Source organism: Barbatula barbatula (genome assembly GCF_947034865.1).
Source record: "Barbatula barbatula genome assembly, chromosome: 3".
NCBI classification, from domain to species: Eukaryota; Metazoa; Chordata; class Actinopteri; order Cypriniformes; family Nemacheilidae; genus Barbatula; species Barbatula barbatula.
Window position 1 is genome coordinate 19,506,018 of NC_136764.1, and position 19,573 is coordinate 19,525,590.

Here is a 19,573-nt window from a genome sequence, read left to right on the forward strand (position 1 = left end):
CACTGAACTTTAATTTTGTCAAGGTTGTGTTTGTCGGAAGCCATGAAAGATATGAATTTAAACCGAGCGGCTGAAGTATTGCCAGGACTCTGGTACTTCACAAACTCACAAACTTTCTCAGCACATATAGACTAAGAGAAAATATCAAAGATGTTCATCAAGGTTTTTCTTCTGCTACAAAGATAATATAATGTAGGTGAATAACATGTAGTGCACACCTTGCACATGGATAGTAGCCTCACGAATCATATCTATCATTCATGTTTATTTGGATAATGAATAAATAATTATCCTTCGTTCTGCAGTTTTCTGTAGATCCAAGTTGATGTCAACGTTAAAGGTAACTATCGGCGAGTCTATCAAAGTGTCTGCAAACTGTCTGAACTTAGCTGGAGGAAAACCCGTGCCAAATGGCTAGCGGGCACTGGTCCATCAGCCTTGTTTATCAGGCCAGATGAGCGAAAGAAGAGCATTCAGCAGTTCTTATCCTCCGCTGTATTGCACTGCTTACTGTAATTGTTGCTAGGTGACTGTATGGGGAAAAGCCACTTGCATTTTAATGGTCCTCAATGGGCTTTGTAATTGAATTGGTATGCAGAACAGAGACCTAACAGGCCTGATGTCTGATTATGGCTGATTGCACACTGGGTGAAAAAACATTGTGTACAATTATTTGCCGAGGCTCTATTTCTTGGCTTTTGGATGATGCTTGAATCACAAGAAGGATTGTGTTGAGAGTGATGGAGAAGTGATTTTTTGCCCCCATGTTCATTTAATGATTGTCTAGCCAACTTCAACGAGGCAACAATTTATTTGGCTTGCTTGATTGTATTCCGTGATAATTCTGGGTGAGGCTGGAAATGTTTTAGTTTTTTTACAGATAACAGCTGCTTGTGTTTTCTGTTTAAAATTCTATTCTGTTTTATCAGCTCAGACACCTACAGTCTGTTTTTCTCCAACTCTACATGAAAAGCAAATATACGTTTAGAAGCAAAATCCTAAGGTCAAATTTATTTATGTAAATAACAAAACAAACCACCCGACCCTAGGAAATCCAGAGTTTTTGGGAACAGGACAATTCGACCAGTGCAGTACTGTTTAGTGAACTTGTGACAAAGACTTTCAAGAGTATGATGATGGTAGTCTTGTTACCCTATAGGACAGGGTTCCTAACCTTGTTTAAGTTCAAGGGACCCTTTGTGCCTGGTACTCTATATATGGATTTAGTTACGTGTTACTTTTTAAGTTTGACTAAGAGACCACTTAATATGTTTACGAAGTCTGTGCTGCTTTAATTTCAATAACATTGAACCTTATTCTTTAGCATTACTTGCATCACATTTTTATGCGTTTAAATGTTAAAGGTACATTGTTACACTTATTTTAGCATTGAGTTAATAAGGTTCATTCTGTATTTTTGTTAAATAAAATGTTATATTACAGATTAAAATGATAAATGCCTCACCCCCTGTTGACGCCCTGTGCTCTTATGATGTCTTGATCTGTGAAACCTGTAAAATGAGTTGGAAGTCTTGCATGATTGCACTTGACCTAGTTCAAGGATGAAGCAGTGCTAATGGACAGGCGTTTCCTGTTAATTTTAGAATCATCTTAATGTTTGGTATTAAATGTTACATTGGGCTTCAAACGTCTTAGCAATGCCATAACCCTCTCTCTCCGTCAGATATTTGCACCTCATGGGAGTCCTCTGTCATATGGTTGCTCGGAAATGTTACGTGTGAATTTTAAATATTTACAAACCACACTGTGGGATTAAACTTGGAAAAATTGGCTCTCTGAATCTGCCAAGTAATTGACTATGCTCTAATGCTGTGGTTCTCAAACTTTTTCTTTGTAAGGCCCTGTTTGTGTAGGGTGCATCGCTTTTTGGCCCCCCAAATAAAGATTTCTAATCTTAAACATTTATTATACCAAAAACATGCTGTAAACAATGCTGGAATATGAATTATTTTGGTTGTTGGTCTTATTTTCTGATGTTCGATTGCAAATTAAAATGTATGACAAATTACAATATTTCGTAAAATGCCATAACATCTGTGGCCCTCCTGGATCAACCCTGGGCCCCCAGTTTGAGAACCTCTGCTCTGATGAACTTTTGCACAATTTTGTACCTCATCATTCAGTTTACATATGAATCATAATGATAATACTTGTTTGTCCTATGGAACTTCCTATGGGAATTGTTATATTTCTGGAACGAAGCCCCCTTTATAAACTATGCTTATCTGTGCTTGTTGCATGCTGCTTTGTTTTCCAATTCTTGAACTCTATTCGATAGCTTGTTCCATCTCCATTTGTGGTTGTTGGTCTTTCAAGAGGTAAAGAGTTTGCTCTGCTGTGGTCTGGTGGCGGCACATGTCCAAGTGCGGTTGAAAGTGTGCAGTCAATTTTAACTTATCAGGGATGCTCACCTTGCACTGCTCCTCTGCAGCCATGCAGACAAGCCACAAGCCAATTGGTTTCAGAGGGAGTAGAGCGATGAGAGACACGCAGTTCTCAGTCGCATATCAAGCAGTCCTGCTATCGCATTAAACTCTGTTGTTTTGCTCTGACTGCAGGCGATCCTTGTCAACCCGGAACCCTCTGTCCTCTGCAGAAGACTTTGCTTGCGATGTAGGAAATTTGCGATTGACTGTCATTGCGAGCTGAAGGGTTATGATGGTATACGACATATGTTAAGGCAGCCACAGAATGACACATACATAATTTGATGGTGCAGTGTTAGTGTGCAAGGGGAGCCGGGTTTAAGTTCTAAGTGAACAAAGTTCACTTTGGTCGAATCATTTTTCAATATAATGTCATAAATGTGATTAAAATACATATTTATATTACATTTCTGTGTAATATTACACTCTGCCTGTCATAATGATTAACAATGTCCAGGTTACCATGTATTATTAGTTTTGAGCGGTTGTTATTGGGAATATCAGATGTGATTGGCAAAATTAGAATTAAGTATTCCAGATGGCCTTGTATTAAGTTGTTTAAATAGTAATGTAGTATAGTACTACGTATAGTGCACACTAAATAGTGACACTGTGCAGGGCAGACAAGTCCGTCTACACCAAAGCCCTGACATGAACCACACCAGTTACACGATTTATTGGAAGGTTGACTGTGACCCAGACCCCATTGTCTGACCTCATTCATGTTCTTGTGTCTGAACGGAAACAAATCCTTGCATTTATCTTTCAAAATTCTAGTGGAAACTAGACTAAATGGTCAGTAAGCCCGGCTTTTGTGCATATAGTGTACTTAAAGAATACCAATGGTGCTAAAAATGTCCATAAATATTGCACCTTTAAACCATGTCTAATACTTTACATCACTGTTGTAGTTCTTCAAGTCACTTTGCTATTAAAAAGAAATAGTGTTTTAAAGTGTGTGTTACAGTGCTCCATGTAAAGAGCCCTATTCATCCTCATCATCGTTCATTCCCGCTTTGTTTGCTCATAAAGAAGCCTTAAGATGGTGTTTGGGGACTGCCTTTTTGAGTCAAGGAGAGTAGTAGAAAAATAAATACGGTATGCTGCATTCTCATGATATGATTTTAGAATCTAGTAATCCTCATTGATGCTGGCTGCTACTGCAGATCAAGGTCACACAGGCTGGGATAAGTTCTGAATGGAGTTTAACGGCTTTAAAATGCACTCCGTGCTGACTCCGTGCTATTGGAGAAATCTCAATTGCAATGCAGTTCAATGTACATGACGTAACACGGTAACAATACAGTAACCCGGTACATGATGATATTTTTTATACCAAATTCTCTACTTATTGAGAGAGGAAATACTGCAGTTGATTGCCTCTCCTTTCATCCGATTGGACAATGGGAAAACCGGTGCATGACATCATGCGAACTTGCAAATGTTTAGCGAATGTTTACATAGAAATAAATTCAAAAATGAATTGAAAATGATAATAATGTAGTGCCGCGCGGCAAAAAAGGCGCATTCTGTGTGAATGGCCGGTCATAGTACAACAGTGAAAAGGGACCCCACTGAAACAGTGTTGCGCTGCATTGTGTTCCGCAAATTAAAAATGTATATCATCATAAAAATACACACCAGTATTCGGTATGAACCAGTATATCGACCAGCACTAATTTTAGTGATGATACACTTTTTGCTGGGTTTGAAGATGGTGTCTTTCTGTTCCAGGCTGAAATCAATAACTGAATATCTGCTGATAGTAAAATAACTCTAGAAAAGAGAATTGGATTTTTGTTGAATGACAGCCAAATCTATTCACAGAGGCTTTGAAAAGCAGCGCTGTCTCTCTGTGTGTGTGTGTAGTTACAGTAGTGGAGGTTATTATGCTTTTGTAATGAATGGTAAGGGACTGTGCGTGTTTGCGCTGAGATGAATCGCTGGCTATTAATGGGGCCTCCTGAGGTGGTCCTGTCATTTGCCTGACAATCTTTCTTTTGGCTCTCTGACAAATAACCAAGGACAGCTGCCTTATGGCCAAATCCAGCTTGTCAGGGGAAGATTTTCTACGGAGGCGAATATTTTTTCCTTCTGGCATTTAACTGTCAAGATACCGTTTATCTCTGGTGTCTTCTTTTTTTCCGACTTTGCTGTCTCTATCTTTTGCTGTGTTTATTTCTCTGGTGTCTGAAGGATAACATATTGTTGAGGTGGGAGCCATTGAGTTTTAATTAATAAAGTGCTGGCTGCCGATTGGCCAATGCTGTGAAAGAGTCTGTCACCATGCTTGTGACCCACTTTGGAAGGATTTGGCAGATAGCTAAAGGAACACGTGAAGCAAGACAGGACAGAACACTGTGGCATGGGTTAGCAGGACAAGGACTTGAGCATTTTAACATATTGTTCAAATTAAAAGTATTTTTTGTCGAAGTATTATCAAAGTGTGATGCTACCAAAACATGGCTTCGTTTAAAAATCCTCGCCATCCTGATATGGCAACATTGGCTGAACCAATAGCATGAGTTGTGTTTTTTAACCAATGGAAGATGTTTGTGTTTTAGAATGGTCATTCCCTTTTTTAGGGTTTTGAGCGCGAATCGCTGGATACCTATTGTATTTGTATGTATTTTTATTTTATTCTGTTAAAAGTCCAGTATATGAAATGTTGCAACATCAAGTTTTTTGTGTACGAATTGCAACCGAAGGCTCACCGCACTGCTCATCTGCCTTTTTGAAGCACTACGGTGGCTGACACAGACACATGTTTTAGCTTCTTTGCTGAAGGAGATAACATGCTTTGTAGAGCAGTTTGTCCGTTTAGGGTTGCTGTAGTAAAAACACATTGAATTCCATGTAAGGGGACCTGCAGTGTATAGAAATAGCTTATTTTGAGGTAATAAAAACACAATGCTTCATTATGTAAGGTCTTTATACACCTCTGGACACATAGTTATGTACAGTTTATTATATTGCAATTGTCAATAGAACCTCCCAAAAATTACGCATAGGACCTTTAAATGACACCAGTGGCAAATTCCGATATCAAGATAAAGTCATTATTTCCTGCATTAATTTCAAAACAGCTCCCAACCCTGGTGGCTTGTAATTGTCATTTCGTTTCCCTGAGTCAAGGTTTCAGTCAGACATGATTGCTGAGGTTAAAGACATGCCGCATGGTCCTGTGTAAGGAAAGCTTGTGGTGTTTTCTGTGTCTGCTACTCTCCCTGTAATGAAGCCTCTCTTTCTTTGTCCGATTTTAAATCTGGACTATACGGACCTACACAACTGCAATCCCTCCAACTTTTCAGATCCCCGCGGCGGTTCAGAAATGAGGGCATCCTGCCTCGACTGTAAATCCACATGTGATTGCGATTTCAAAGTATTGAGGGTGTTTGTGTGTCCATGGGGTATTTCACTGTTGGACACTAATATGCTTATTAATGATGTTGCTGTGTATGCTTTTGTCATTTAGGATAAATAATGGCATTTAATAGACCGTGATGGCACGCTTATGGTATGAAGTGTGTGTACTGGTCAAGCCATTTTACGAGCCAAAAATATAATCGTATCTTACGGTTTAAATATTAGTAAAACAAGTTCAAGAGAGAAAAATATTTTCAGAACCATTAAAAAAACATAAATGGGAAACGAGGAAAACGTTTATGAATTATAGGTGTAACCTATTTTATAAACTATAGAACAACTTTGTAATGAAAGGTTTTCTCAGGTTGTATTTGTTAGGATATGCTCGTAATAACAGCAGGTAATACTGGAAATGCCCCATAAGAGTTGATTATTTGTGAGTTCCATAACATATGTGACTGTATCATAACAAGTGAATCTATTGCCATAATATGGTGCTTCATACTTAAATGCATAAAATAAGTTTGCAGTTGTTTGATTTGTTTGCCTTTTTCTGTATGGGGTATTTGATTTGAGACTTGATGTATACTTTTTTCAGGATGCAATGAAGGAGGGTCCCATTGCTATTTGTTATTACATCTTTTACTGAATTAGCGTTTGTTTTTCTGCAGGGCCGACATGTCAAAACGGGTCAACTGGCTGCCATCAAGTGCATGGATGTCACGGGGGTGAGTTTATTTGACATTTGACTTCTATAACGCTCTGCAACTGTTGTCAAAACTACAACATGGCTAATGTTCCTGGCTGAAATCTGCAGGTTTATTTAAAGAGTTTGTTCGCAACAACATAACACATCAGTTTTTTCCCAAATCTTGTTTTTATTGTGAATTTCAGTTTATAGCAGTCTAACTGCAGTTGTTTTGATTGTCAAAACTGTGTTCACAATAAAAACATGATAACATACTAAAAACAGGATTTTTGCAAATCAACTTTTTTCATTACTCTCAATTTCAGTTATATATTTATGTCAATACGTTTTTCACAAGACTGTAATAATGCATTTAACGGTCATCAGCATCGTAATTTTGTTTGCTGCAAGCATGTCATCTTTCTGAATATTCAGCCAGTTTTATATGATTTCAGTCATGTTTGCTCTTTTTAATGGTTTATACATTTTCAGTTTCTCTTTTTTTTTTCCTGATTGTGAAGTCACTAAATTATATTTCATATTTTATGTATTTATCGCAGTTAAATATATTTATGAATACTACTATCATTCTTTTCCACAAAAATCAATTTCTTTTTACAAACCAAGCTCACGTCCTATGCAGTTAAAATTGAAATAACATTACAAAAACATTATAACGTGACACAGTTTTAGTCAATATTATTGTATAGTTTCCCACTTTTTTAGGTTTTGAGACGCATCTTGTCTGCCTGACCTGTAATAAAAGCGACTGAGATGATGAGAGTTGAAATGAGGTCTGTCATTAACTCAGATTGCTGTTCATCAGCAGCAGCATCAATCATCATGCTGAGATCATTGAGTGGGGAGCTGAGGAGTACCAAAGGACTACTCCAGTCAGGGTCTAATGAGGGGGTCTTACGGCTAATCCCATGCCCTCTTTTCCCCTCAGCTCTCCACTTCATATTAAAACACCTTTATCTTTAAGTGGGCCATCCGCTGTCGGTATAGGTCAGCCAGAGTGGCCTCTCTGACCTCAAGCATTACTTAATCCCATGATCCCTTGTTGCATTTGTCCTTACAGCAGGAAGAGGAAGAGATCAAGGCTGAGATCAACATGCTGAAGAAGTACTCCCACCACAAGAACATCGCCACCTACTATGGTGCCTTCATTAAGAAGAACCCTCCTGGCACGGATGACCAGCTGTGGGTGAGTACCGTGCCCCGCTGTGTCATCATTGAAAAGAAATGGAGTGTGTCTATCTACGGGCTGCGCAGCGTAAATGAGCCTATGGCGATGTGTATGAAAAATGGGTTTTGATGGGATTTGCTGAACAGTGTTCAAAGCGGCGTTGTCTTGTCATGGAGAATAAATAAAGATCTGTGCTGGGAAGCGTTGAGGAATCACTAAGGGCTGTGGAGGGTTTTTTGTACGTATTTCAATATAAGAAAAGCAAGGTTTGGTCTGATTTTGTTTCCATTTGGAATTTGTGAGGTCAGTGAGGCCAGCCGGATATCTGAAGTGTTGACCTGTTATGACAATGGAACAGGGTTCTTTTCTCCTCCCTGCCTTTAGTGCTGTACGAATGGCCCTTTCCATCTACTTCCATTTTCATCCATAGTCTGATCAGCCCTGATAGCGGCAGGGTAATTTGTGTTGTTTATCAGGGGCTGCAGGGACACGCAGGCACACTGCACCAATAAAGATAGACATCACGGGAAATGAAGTGCATTTGTGACACGTCTCGGCACAGCGTGACAGCTCTTGAAAGGATGGTGCTTTCAGATGAAGGGTGACATTCCCACTGCTGCAAGACTTAAGGGGCGCAAAACTCAAATTCCCTTCAATATTCCCCCTGACCTGCCAATCACAAGGTGAAAGATACCAATAGCACCTTTCGCTATGAGAAAGTGATTGAAACGCACATTCAATTTGGTCTTGGTTTGGTGCTTGGCGTTCATGGATGCTCTGGGATCAGCATTGAACAAATCGACAGGAAGCTTCTGTTGTTTTTGTGTGCAAGTGTTGCATTGTCAAGTGATAGTTGAACAAACATATTAGTCACCCTCAAGTCATTTCAGACCTGTATGACTGTCTTTCATCTGCAGAACACAACCGACGCTATTTTGAAGAAAGTTGCTAACCTAACAGCACTGGCCCCCATTTACTTCTAATTTATGGACACAAAAACAATGGATGTGGACAGGTACCGCAGTGTACGGTTACCAACATTCCTCAAAAAATCTTCTTTTGTGTTCTGCAGAAGAATGAAAGCCAAACAGGTTTGTATTGACAAGAGGTTGAGTAAATGATGAGAGAATTTTCATTCCTTTAATGAATTTACTTGGTTTTAAAAAAACAAAAATGAAGCAACGCTTTTGCATATTTGCATATTGCGTCTTGCGGAACTATGTATTTTAAGTACACATCACATTCATGCTGAATCGTGGTCTACAGTTACGTGTGATAAGTTGTGAACATGAGTCAGTACCTTTAAATAGGGACGTTTATAATATGCACCATAACCCAAAAGACAGCCTCATCAGCAAAGCTGGATGATGTTGTTTTTCCAGATTTATGACATTGCAGGCAGTGAAATAAGTTTCATGTGATTTATTGTGCGAAATCAAGCAGCACATGATATAGATTATAATCTGTTTATGATGTTTCGCAAAGGTTATTTGCTAAACATTGAGTGGATTTATCACCGACTGATCTTCCCAACACTTACAACATGCTAGCCACAGAAAACTGTCTTATTTAACCGGAGGCCAGTTTCCAAAGCCAGGCGGCTTTTGAGTGGCTGTTGTGTGGTCAAGCACACATCCCTGACATGTAGTGGCTCTGCTCAAAGACTAGATTGGACACTCTTCACAGAAGAGCGATTAGAGGAGCTAGAGCCTATTCCAATTACACAAGGAGAACAAGTCTAGACTCTGAAGAGGATCAACAAATAGACTAAACGTCTTTTCCTGATCCTTCCATCCTTTTTCAAGCTGTGCTACTATCCCTCATATTTCAACGTATGGTGGTTACAAGCTCTCACAGCCTGGCCAAGATGGTTAGACTGGTTTGTTTTGAGGCTTTTTGAGTACTTGTTAACTTATCGGAGTCTTATGATATGTTGCTCTTCAGAAATGAATATCTTATTGTATACAATTCGTTTTTTACTAGAACTGAAAGAAACTGATATACAATAACTTTCTAAATAATGAATTTCTTTGAAACCATTTTCATTTATAAAAATAAGCATTCAGTTAATGCAGGCCATTGCGATATGCACATGCAATATTTGATTTGTTATTGTGCAGCCCTGATTTATTTACAGTTGTTTCAGACTGAAAATGTCAGAGAGAGTCGGCGAAGACACAGTGATTCACTTGACACAGATGAGGGCAAGGCTGTCATGAATTACTCAAAACATTATTAAAATATTATTAAATATAAATCTTTGCTTGGTTAAACACAAAGAAAGATATTTTGAAGAGTTTAGGAAAAAAACATTCTGGCACATTTAGCAACAATTTTAATAGTAGTCAACGGTGCCGATCTCCGTTGTAAACGTTTTTCCAAATATCCTTCGTGTTCAACCAATCAAATAAATGTATACAGATTTGGAACAACTTGAGGTTGAATAATTCATGACAGCATTTTTGGGTGAACTGTACCCTTAATGTATCTACTGTTTTTAGAGACTTGGTCAGATCCTTATCCACAACATATGTTTTAAATCTTTTTGCCCAGGTACACCTGCAGGCTTGTTTTCATTAGCATTGCAATTCAAAACCATCCATATTTGCTATGGTCCATGAATTAGTTCACGTAGAGGTCACTACACTGGACAGCTACAGTAAATGTTGGAACAAAAACAAAACTCATACTGTCAACTCATCTGCAATTCTCTTTGATCTTGTTTTAGATTCCATAAGGCAACACACACACACACATAATCCTAACTGAGGGTTACTTTACATTATTGTACAGTTTCTCAGAACCGGTTTTTCACATGAGCCGTGGAAATGGAGTTATTTGTCAGTTGCCCTTTTCATGCGAACAAATCTTGTTTTCCTATGTAAGGTTCACTGTTTCCTTCGAGGTAAACACATGGGCAAAGATGAATGGGTGGTGAAAACACACTGTGTAATATAAGATTATCTGCAATGCACCAATAACACATTTAGGATCAGAAGACTTACCTTGTCTTCAAAGGTCAATAATGAGGGAAATAATCAGGACCCTTTAAGGCGTATTTGGTCTGCAGGGCTCCCGGATAAAAATGATATGAAATGTGATTGATACTGATACAAATACTGATCCAGCCTGTCTATTGAGACTCAACCATGTTTAATGTATTATCAGGGTGGCCCCACTGTCAAAAAATGTTCACCAAAATTGGCCTCAAGCTGTATTCTGCCTGTCAACTTGGTGCCTTTTATTCCACTATTTGAATGCATTCTTTCATTTTCACAGTTGCCAAGCTAATATTGGAACATAGCTTGGGGCAATGCTTAAAAGTAAAAACTTGCATATAAACACTTCTAACTTGACTCTTTCGATGTGTATTTACATAATACCAGTCACTTGTGGCTTTTTTCAATGTTGCCTGCATAGGTAAGTGCAATGTCGCCCAATCATGAGAGAGCGAGAGAGAGAGCGAGACTTTAAAAGCATGATGCTGTTCTCCTGTCTGGTGTCTTCATCCCGGCCATGCATGTTAATGGACTCGCTCTCTCTCTCGGCTTGTGGTTGATCAGTGCTCAAAGATTTATGTCCTGCATTTAAAAATCCCCTTTTGAGTGTTTTTGTGAATGCTGCCGTATTTATCTTGTTTCTCTGTCTGGGTATATAATAAAATCCACCCAGGGCTCAATGGGGTGCAATCCTTTGAAGCCTTATTAGAAGAGGCAGTCCCCATTTTGCTGTTTGTTTATCCTGTTTGGGTTTTAGATTGTTTTGCCGTTTAAATAGGTTGTTCTTATATTTTTTGGATAAGCTTATGTCACACAAAAGAAGAAATACGATTAAATGGAGCCACAGCACAGATTTGAGATTCAGTGGCGCTGTACTAGATACACAAATCGAGGCGTTGCAGCATCTCTGAACTCTTAAGGATGTGCATGTGAGAAGGACAAAAGAACAGCCTTGATATGCGGCTGTGAGCGTTGGATAGATAGTGACTTGTGCTGTTTCCTCTGCAGCTGGTGATGGAGTTCTGCAGCGCGGGATCAGTGACAGACCTGATCAAAAACACCAAGGGCAACTCACTGAGGGAAGACTGGACCGCCTACATTAGCAGAGAGATCCTCCGGGTAAGTGGCTGTACTTTATAAGAAAACCTGTGTGTCAAGGTGTTCAAGTTGGTTTTAGAACAAGAGTGATTCTCATGGAATCTTGATTTCCTTTTTAGGCTTCGAAAACTATTCAGACATGTTTTAAAGTTTTAGTTCAAGACTGAACAATTATTCAAAACAACCCTAAAAATCTCATTACCGTAACACAGTAACGCACATGTACATTTAGTCATTCAGCACAGTGGTTCTTAACCTTTATGGAGTACTGGATCCCATCATATCTCACACCATCCTCATAAACCCCTGTCCCCGCTCTTACACCCCGTCCCCATCACAACAACATATTTCCACTAAATGAGTGAAATATTTGTTCTTATATTTGTTGAGTCAATTATTGTAAGCCTAACTTTAAATTACACTTTACCAGTTAATGGTTTTCAGTTGCATCAAAATTAGACAGTAATCACTATTTCGTAGCAAAAACATTTAGTATCTCCAACAATATAAACACACTTTACTGCAGTTTATTCTTTTGACATTCATTTTTCAACAAGGACACCAACCATTCCTGATCTGTTACCGTTATAAGTAACCATTATACGACTGGTTTGACCATTATATAAGAAACCTGTTCCTGTGGCTCAGTGGTTCGAGCATGACTTTAGTCATGCCAAGGTCAGGGGTTGGATCCCAGGGGATTGCACACATACTCTGATTCAAATGTATTGTATAATGCAATGTAAGTCTCTTTGGATAAAAGCGTTTGTCAAATGAATAAATGTAATGTATATCAAATTTTACGGGTAGTTACTTACAACCTTTAGTTTGTGAATGACGAGTTCTCCCATTCTTGCATCCTTTGATCCAGTCATTTTTTCTCTCTCCACCAGGGGCTTGCTCATCTCCACAATAACAAAGTCATCCACAGAGACATCAAAGGCCAGAACGTGCTGCTGACGGAGAATGCTGAGGTCAAACTAGGTAAGCGCACAGCCCTGTACGCGCAGGCAACTTTAAATCCAACTCTGCACAGTGAAAGAGCGTAAATCCTGTGCAGGAGATTGCAAACATGGACATTTTTATGAGGTGTTTTTCGTGACCCGTGCTTTCTTTGAGACCCAGCTGGGAAATAAGGATGACTGTGAGAAAGCTGGTAGATCAGAGGGAAATCAATTAGCCAGTGTGACGCTAAATAATTGATCACAATTGGTCATGACAGCGCTACTCAAGCACATTTGAGAAATACGTGAAAGGCTTAATGCAGATTTGTGCTTGTGAAAGGAGCTTTTAAAAACAATGTCTGCTCACTTCAGCAGTCAGGCCACTGTTGTTTATAAATGCAGTGTTGATGGTTTTACTACGCATCACCTCCTAAACAAATCCCAGTGAGTAGTGCCAGTGCTTTATCCCATATACATCATGTACTGATTCACGACATAGAGAGCCGATTGAGGCACACGGATATTCTGTCTCAGTCTATTCTTTATTACCAATGAGATTTGATTGTGTGTGTGTGTCTGTTCAGTGCAATTCTGCAGCAATGGAATTTAATAACCTACAGAATATCCTGCCTCAACGTTGGTTATTGGCTTTACTATAGCATAGATACCAGACACAATGGGATATAGTCACAAACATTGTACGGTGAGGACATAGTGTAAAACTATGAGACCAGGGGATGTGGGAAATGGGGTGATCAGGGCTCATTTGGCTTTCTGCAGGGTTCAAGTCATAACAAAGGCTGTTTTTCTGTCGAGGTACGGCAGTTATTACAAAAAACATCTGGACTCGATCAACAGGAATTTCGAGTAGTACAATCTATTGGTCATAAATACATTCTCTGATGTTTTTTGACTGCAAATGACAAATTCATAACACTAGAATAGCTTTAGACCGGGGGTTTTACAGTGCCCAAAATCTCTACCGTTCATGAACCTGTCGCTACAGAACTTGTCCTATTGAATTGAACTGATCACTGTGTCTGTTTGGTCTGATCCCCAGTGGACTTCGGTGTAAGCGCACAGCTGGACCGTACTGTGAGTCGCAGGAACACTTTCATCGGCACACCTTATTGGATGGCTCCCGAGGTCATCGCTTGTGAGGAGAATCCTGAAGCCACATATGACTATAAGGTGAAATATTAGCTTGAATTCAAGAGAAGATCTTAAACGACATAATAAAGGTGTTTTCCAAAAAATACATTAGTTTGCTTACTAGTTTTCCCAGTGCAATATAATCCTCCTTGTTAATCACATGCAATAGATTCTTTTATGTCTCAAATGTTTGTATCATTTTGTTTGCTAACGCAAAAGTGTTAACGAATTGGAAATATTTACACTTAAGCTGGTGTCGTGTTGTTGCAGAGCAGCGTCTCCCTCCTTCATTCTGAGATAGTCTGAAGTGATCTAGCCAGAGGGATAGAGTATTGATCACAGGTCCTCAATTTACTTGACACACACGCATGAGCATATGCAATCAAAATCAAATAAAGTGTCCTTGGAAACAATTTAGCCCCCATTATCCACAGATCACTCGGGCTAATATAGGAACTCGCGCCACAGCTGGCAGCACTGATAATGTCGCAATAACGACACAACGACACAACTCTAGCCTTGCCGAAACGCACACCGCTGCGACACCTCTGCTTCCTGTTCGACGAAATATTGGCCCCTTTGTCTGTCTGTCGTTATGCTGTATTCCGTTTCATTGCTTGTTTAAAACGTCGTTCCTGGTCTAGATCAAAGCTCAGACAATTGTGAAGTATGGGAGGGCATTTATTGCAGTTTGAAATGTCATCTGTGTGCAGCGGTATTATCCCTGTATTGGATAACAGAAGTATGCGGCGCTGCATTTATGTTAGTGCATTTGTCATGTCAGTTTGCCTCTATGTCAACAACATAATGCTCAGTAAACCTGTCTTAAAGGGACAAGAAAATGTTGTCTTCATTTACTCGTGCTCGAGTTGTTACAAATCTGTATACATTTTTTTGTTCTGATGAAAACGGAGAAAGATATTTGGAAGAATGCTTGTAACCAAACGGTTCTTGGCCACCATTGACCGCCATAGTAGAAAACATGACAGTGGTAGTCAATAGTGCCACAGTACTGTTTGCGTTCCTACATCTATTGAACAAAGAGATTTTTCCTACTATGGTAGTCAGTGGTGGCCAAGAACTGTTTGGTTACAAGCATTCTTCAGGTTGAATTAGGGTGGGTTGACGAAAAGCATTGTTGATCTTTGTCACCTAACAGAGAGATGAAAGAAAGACATCAAACGCAAATTAAAGAATTCTTTTCACAATTCTTTGTTTTATGTCAATCGTGCGGTCACACTATTCAACATATTATGTACCTGTACCTGGCGTTTTCACTTGTTTTGAACCGTTCCAGAGAAATGTTGTCAGCGAGCCAGATTTCCATGGAAGGCAAATTAAAGGTGGAGCGAGTCATTCTGAATGACAGAGTTCAATTATGAAACAAATAATATCTCAAATCTGGTTGTACGAGTCATGTTCACACGTCATCACACAAACTGAATTATAGGTAAACGATCAAGTTTTTGTGAAACAATGAAGCGGTAAACAACTTGCTTTACATTTAGGCTCATGAGGCTATACAGAATTATACAAATAAAGAATAAATGAATGAATGTGACAGTTAAATATAATGTCATATAGTGTAACACAATATAATCCAGTTGTTTATAACTTTATGTGAAACAGTGTTTTTCTGTGTAGTTCTCGACATTAGGTCATTGAACAGTATTTTATAATTATGTTTTATGTCATTTTTTTATGTTCTGTCATTGTGAGAGCAAGTGTCACATTTCCTTACTGTATTGCCAATGTTTATAATTGCAAAGACACCATGTATTCTCCATTTATTAAATGTATGTCTCTAATGCACTTTATGTGCTAATACAATAAAGTTGCTTTGCAGCAGTGCAACAAAAATGCAACTATTTTGAAAATAGCTATAGAAATCAATTTAAATAAGAGAATAAATCCATGCACGTCCTCTGGCATTAAGTAAAATCGTGTTATACATTTTGGGTAGTCTTAAAGTTTAATTTTGCATCCTGTTTCATGTGTAGTTTCTGTCTGTTTTGTGTTTCAGAGCGACCTGTGGTCATTGGGAATCACAGCCATCGAGATGGCCGAAGGAGCACCTCGTAAGTAACACGGTTACCCTTCACTGCTCTGTGCGTACGGTTCACATTATCACAGCTAAGAGTCCAAAGATACTTAATGACATTGAGTAAAGCCATGTGAATGTCACAGACTTAAAAAATAAGAGTGTGCTGATCTCAGCGGAGGGGCTGTCATACAGATGGCTGCGAAATGACGGACAGGCAAAAGAGCAGGCAGACTGTAGAGATCTTGTCCTGGCTGGAGACGGGGAATAATCCTGCTGTACTGGCAGGGGGCTGCTGTCTCGTAGCAGGAGTGAAAAGCTGCTAGGCAGTGCATTTCAGGACAAGCTAGCTTTTTTTAATGCAGCACATTGGATAGTTGACTCAACCTTGTCATTACAACAAATTGATGTGTGACTATGGGTTACGCGCACGCCTGTGTTTTTGTTGGCACTGGCGTATTGGCCTCAGTATGTAGCAGCAGATCGGTGTCCAAAAGTGACATGGCTGCTCGAACCTAACTGTCCTCTATGCTGGAGGAAGCTTGCCAACCCTGCCAGGCTGAAAGAGCTCTGTGCTGGGAATTCACAGACACCTGCCCAAACAGTCGCCACCTGCAGAGCACGCAAGTCTATTTCAGACCAGATATTATCTTCAAATTCTGTTGATTCTTCGATAGCTAGGCATCTGATTAAACACGCATGTTGAAAATGTAGTTTTCAACCTCTTGGTGACATATTTGTTGTTCCTGGGAGCTTTTAAATTGAAGGCTATATGCAATATATGCAATGTACAATACATATATTAGGAATGGAGCCGTTTTTGAAACCTTTGGACCTTTATTGAACTAGTTACCAGAACAAACAAGCTTTTGCCGCACCATGTTTAGTGAGAGGAACACAAAAATGTCTTTCCACTAGGACTGGAGGCCTTTGTGACCCTGCCTGTGAAAACCCATCTGAAATCATATTTTTCATCCATTTTGTTAGTTTTTTGGGCCACATTTTTCACTGAAGCTACTTGGTTTGCTGTTTTGTTTCATAACGCATCATCATTTAAACACAAATTGAATTGTTGGACTGAACAGCTACCATAATGCCAGGTTGTTACAGTTCTCTTTGTTATTCCTCCACAGCTCTATGCGACATGCACCCAATGAGGGCCCTTTTTCTGATCCCTAGAAACGCAGCCCCCAGACTCAAATCCAAGAAGTGGTGAGCAGTCCTTTCTTTGTTCACAGAGGTCACAGACCCTCGCTGAGACCTACAGTAACAAGATTTCACAAAAACTGTCCAGTCTACTGTTAAAGTGATACTTCCCTGTTTGTTTCATCTGTCACGTGTGATCTTCACTTGATAGTACAATACCATGTAATTCGCTTTGGGTAAAAGTGTCTGCCAAATGCTTAAATGTACGTGATAGGTCTGTCCTTCACACGCACAGCCATCCAAGCACAGATGCTTTGAGAGAAGTTGGGTAGTGTGCTTGATGTATGGATGTAGTTAAAGGGATAGCTCATCAAATAATGAAAATTCTGTCATCATTTACTCACGCTCGAGTTGTTCCAAATCTGTATATGTTTCTTTTTGATGAACACAGAGAAAGTTATTGGATGAATATTTGTAACCAAGGTTCTTGGCCCCTGTTGACTTCCATAGTAGGATATGTTGCAATGGTTCACCGGAATTGTTTGCTTTCTAACATTCTTTAAAATATCTTCTTTTGTGTTCAACGGAACAAAGACATTTATAAAACCATTTTCCCATTATGGTAGTTAACGGTGGCTTTGGTTATAAACATTCTTCCAAATATCTTTCTCTGTGTTCATAAGACCAAAGACATTAATACAGACCTAGAACAACTCGAGGGTGAGTAAATGATGACAAAGTTTTTGGGTGAACTGTTCCTTTAAGAGCTGATAAAGCTTAATACAGAAAATACATATTGGTCCGGTTTCACAGACCAGGCTTAAGACTAGTGCCTGACTTGAATGAAAGTTTGAGCTGTCTTAACTGAAAATAAATTGCTTTGACTTATCTTAAAATATGTCATTGCCATTGTTTTGTCGCAGGATGCACACCAGTGATAAAAGGAATTTTAATAAAAGTGACATAAATATCCTACTTAAGCCAGGACTATGCCTTAGTTAAAGAAACAGCCTAGATGCCGCAGTTAATCTCGCAAGACTTCCAGATCATCAAAACATCAAACACACCCAAGATACGCATCTGAGAGTTATCAAGAAAAGAAGATAAGCCTCAAACTTCCCCATATATCTGCAGGTCAAAGAAGTTCCAGTCGTTCATCGAGAGCTGTATGGTTAAGAACCACAACCAGAGGCCCTGCACGGAGCAGATGCTAAAGCATCCGTTCATCAGAGACATGCCCAGCGAGAGGCAGATCCGTATTCAGCTGAAAGACCATATTGACCGCACAAAGAAGAAGAGAGGCGAGAGAGGTGAAAACACACACACACACATGCAGTGACCTTATCAACTTGCTCTGTTAGAATCTGATATGTCCTGTTCTGTATGCGGCACATGCTTTCATTATATGCTTTACGTCACACGCGTGTTAAACTTGATGCAGTTTCAGGGAGTCTGAGATCTTGTCCTCGGGCAGCACTCTACTCTGTTGACATTTAGCATTTATCACACACTGTACCGCCACCTCCTTTATTTCCTAGTCTCCATTTTGCGAGATAAATAGCCGCCTTAAATGCTACTTGAGGTTATATTGTGTGGGTTTAGTTCTAATCCTCCTCTCCCATTGGCTATTTCGACACCGCTATACGCTGTTTTTATAAGACCTTTTTTCAGAGCTAGACTCTCATTTCCGAGTCAGTTTTTTAATAGTATAAGTAATTTTTTGTAGATATCTGAAGTCTGAAATGAAATCTCACATAAGTACTCTTAAGTGTCCAGAGCGGATGGTGATCGCCATTTCTGTATTTCTGGCGTGCTTCACTCTGTATATTAGGCAAGGCAAAGCAATTTATATAGTGCATTTCATACACAACGGTAATTCAAAGTGCTTTACATAAAAATAATCACAACAATAAAACAAGGAATTCAAAAACCTTTATTAAAAATAAAAATTATACAAAGTTAATTCAATCAGTTTAGAATAAACTGATTATAAATGAAATATAGTGCAGTCAGTTCGGACAAGGCACAGTGCTCTAAAAAGATGAGTTTAGAGATAATATTTTGGCACATATGATCTCTTCTGGAAGCAGCATAAAAGCTAATAGCGGATTCCCATTGTTTAGAGTGAACCCAAGGTATATCAAACTGACTTGATCCTAATGATCTACGTGGTCTGTTAGGTTTATATTTAGTGAGCATATCTGCGATATATCTATTAGCGTTAATTCACGAGTTTTAAAGGTGTCATGAATTAAGACATTAATTTTAACCCAAGCTTTTGTTATATAAGAGGGAATGGTATTCAAGCGAACATCCTGTAAGTGTCAGAACTGAAAACGCCCTTGTTACTAGATAAAGGATAAAAATTCTGTTGAACAGTACGATTATGAAGGTAGGTGTTTTCTTTTTGCGTTAGCGAAGGTGCTAGGATAAATACTCGAATAAGTGTTCTGTCAGTCAATACCGTTACGAAATATTAACATGCCTGATACTAAACACACTA

At 39.1% G+C, this 19,573-nt stretch overlaps 1 protein-coding gene across 5 annotated transcripts in view; it reads left to right on the forward strand.

Moving 5' to 3' along the window:
• Positions 1 to 19,573, forward strand: part of tnika (TRAF2 and NCK interacting kinase a) — a 74,751-nt gene that overhangs the window by 32,376 nt on the left and 22,802 nt on the right. For all 5 annotated transcript variants that reach the window (XM_079453253.1, XM_079453249.1, XM_079453250.1 and 2 more), the window contains exons 3-10: positions 6,485 to 6,541; positions 7,583 to 7,708; positions 11,698 to 11,808; positions 12,681 to 12,771; positions 13,792 to 13,922; positions 15,907 to 15,961; positions 17,058 to 17,136; positions 18,205 to 18,380. In XM_079453253.1, the coding sequence (XP_079309379.1) occupies positions 6,485 to 6,541; positions 7,583 to 7,708; positions 11,698 to 11,808; positions 12,681 to 12,771; positions 13,792 to 13,922; positions 15,907 to 15,961; positions 17,058 to 17,136; positions 18,205 to 18,380 (826 nt within the window). The remainder of the gene's footprint in view (positions 1 to 6,484; positions 6,542 to 7,582; positions 7,709 to 11,697; positions 11,809 to 12,680; positions 12,772 to 13,791; positions 13,923 to 15,906; positions 15,962 to 17,057; positions 17,137 to 18,204; positions 18,381 to 19,573) is intronic.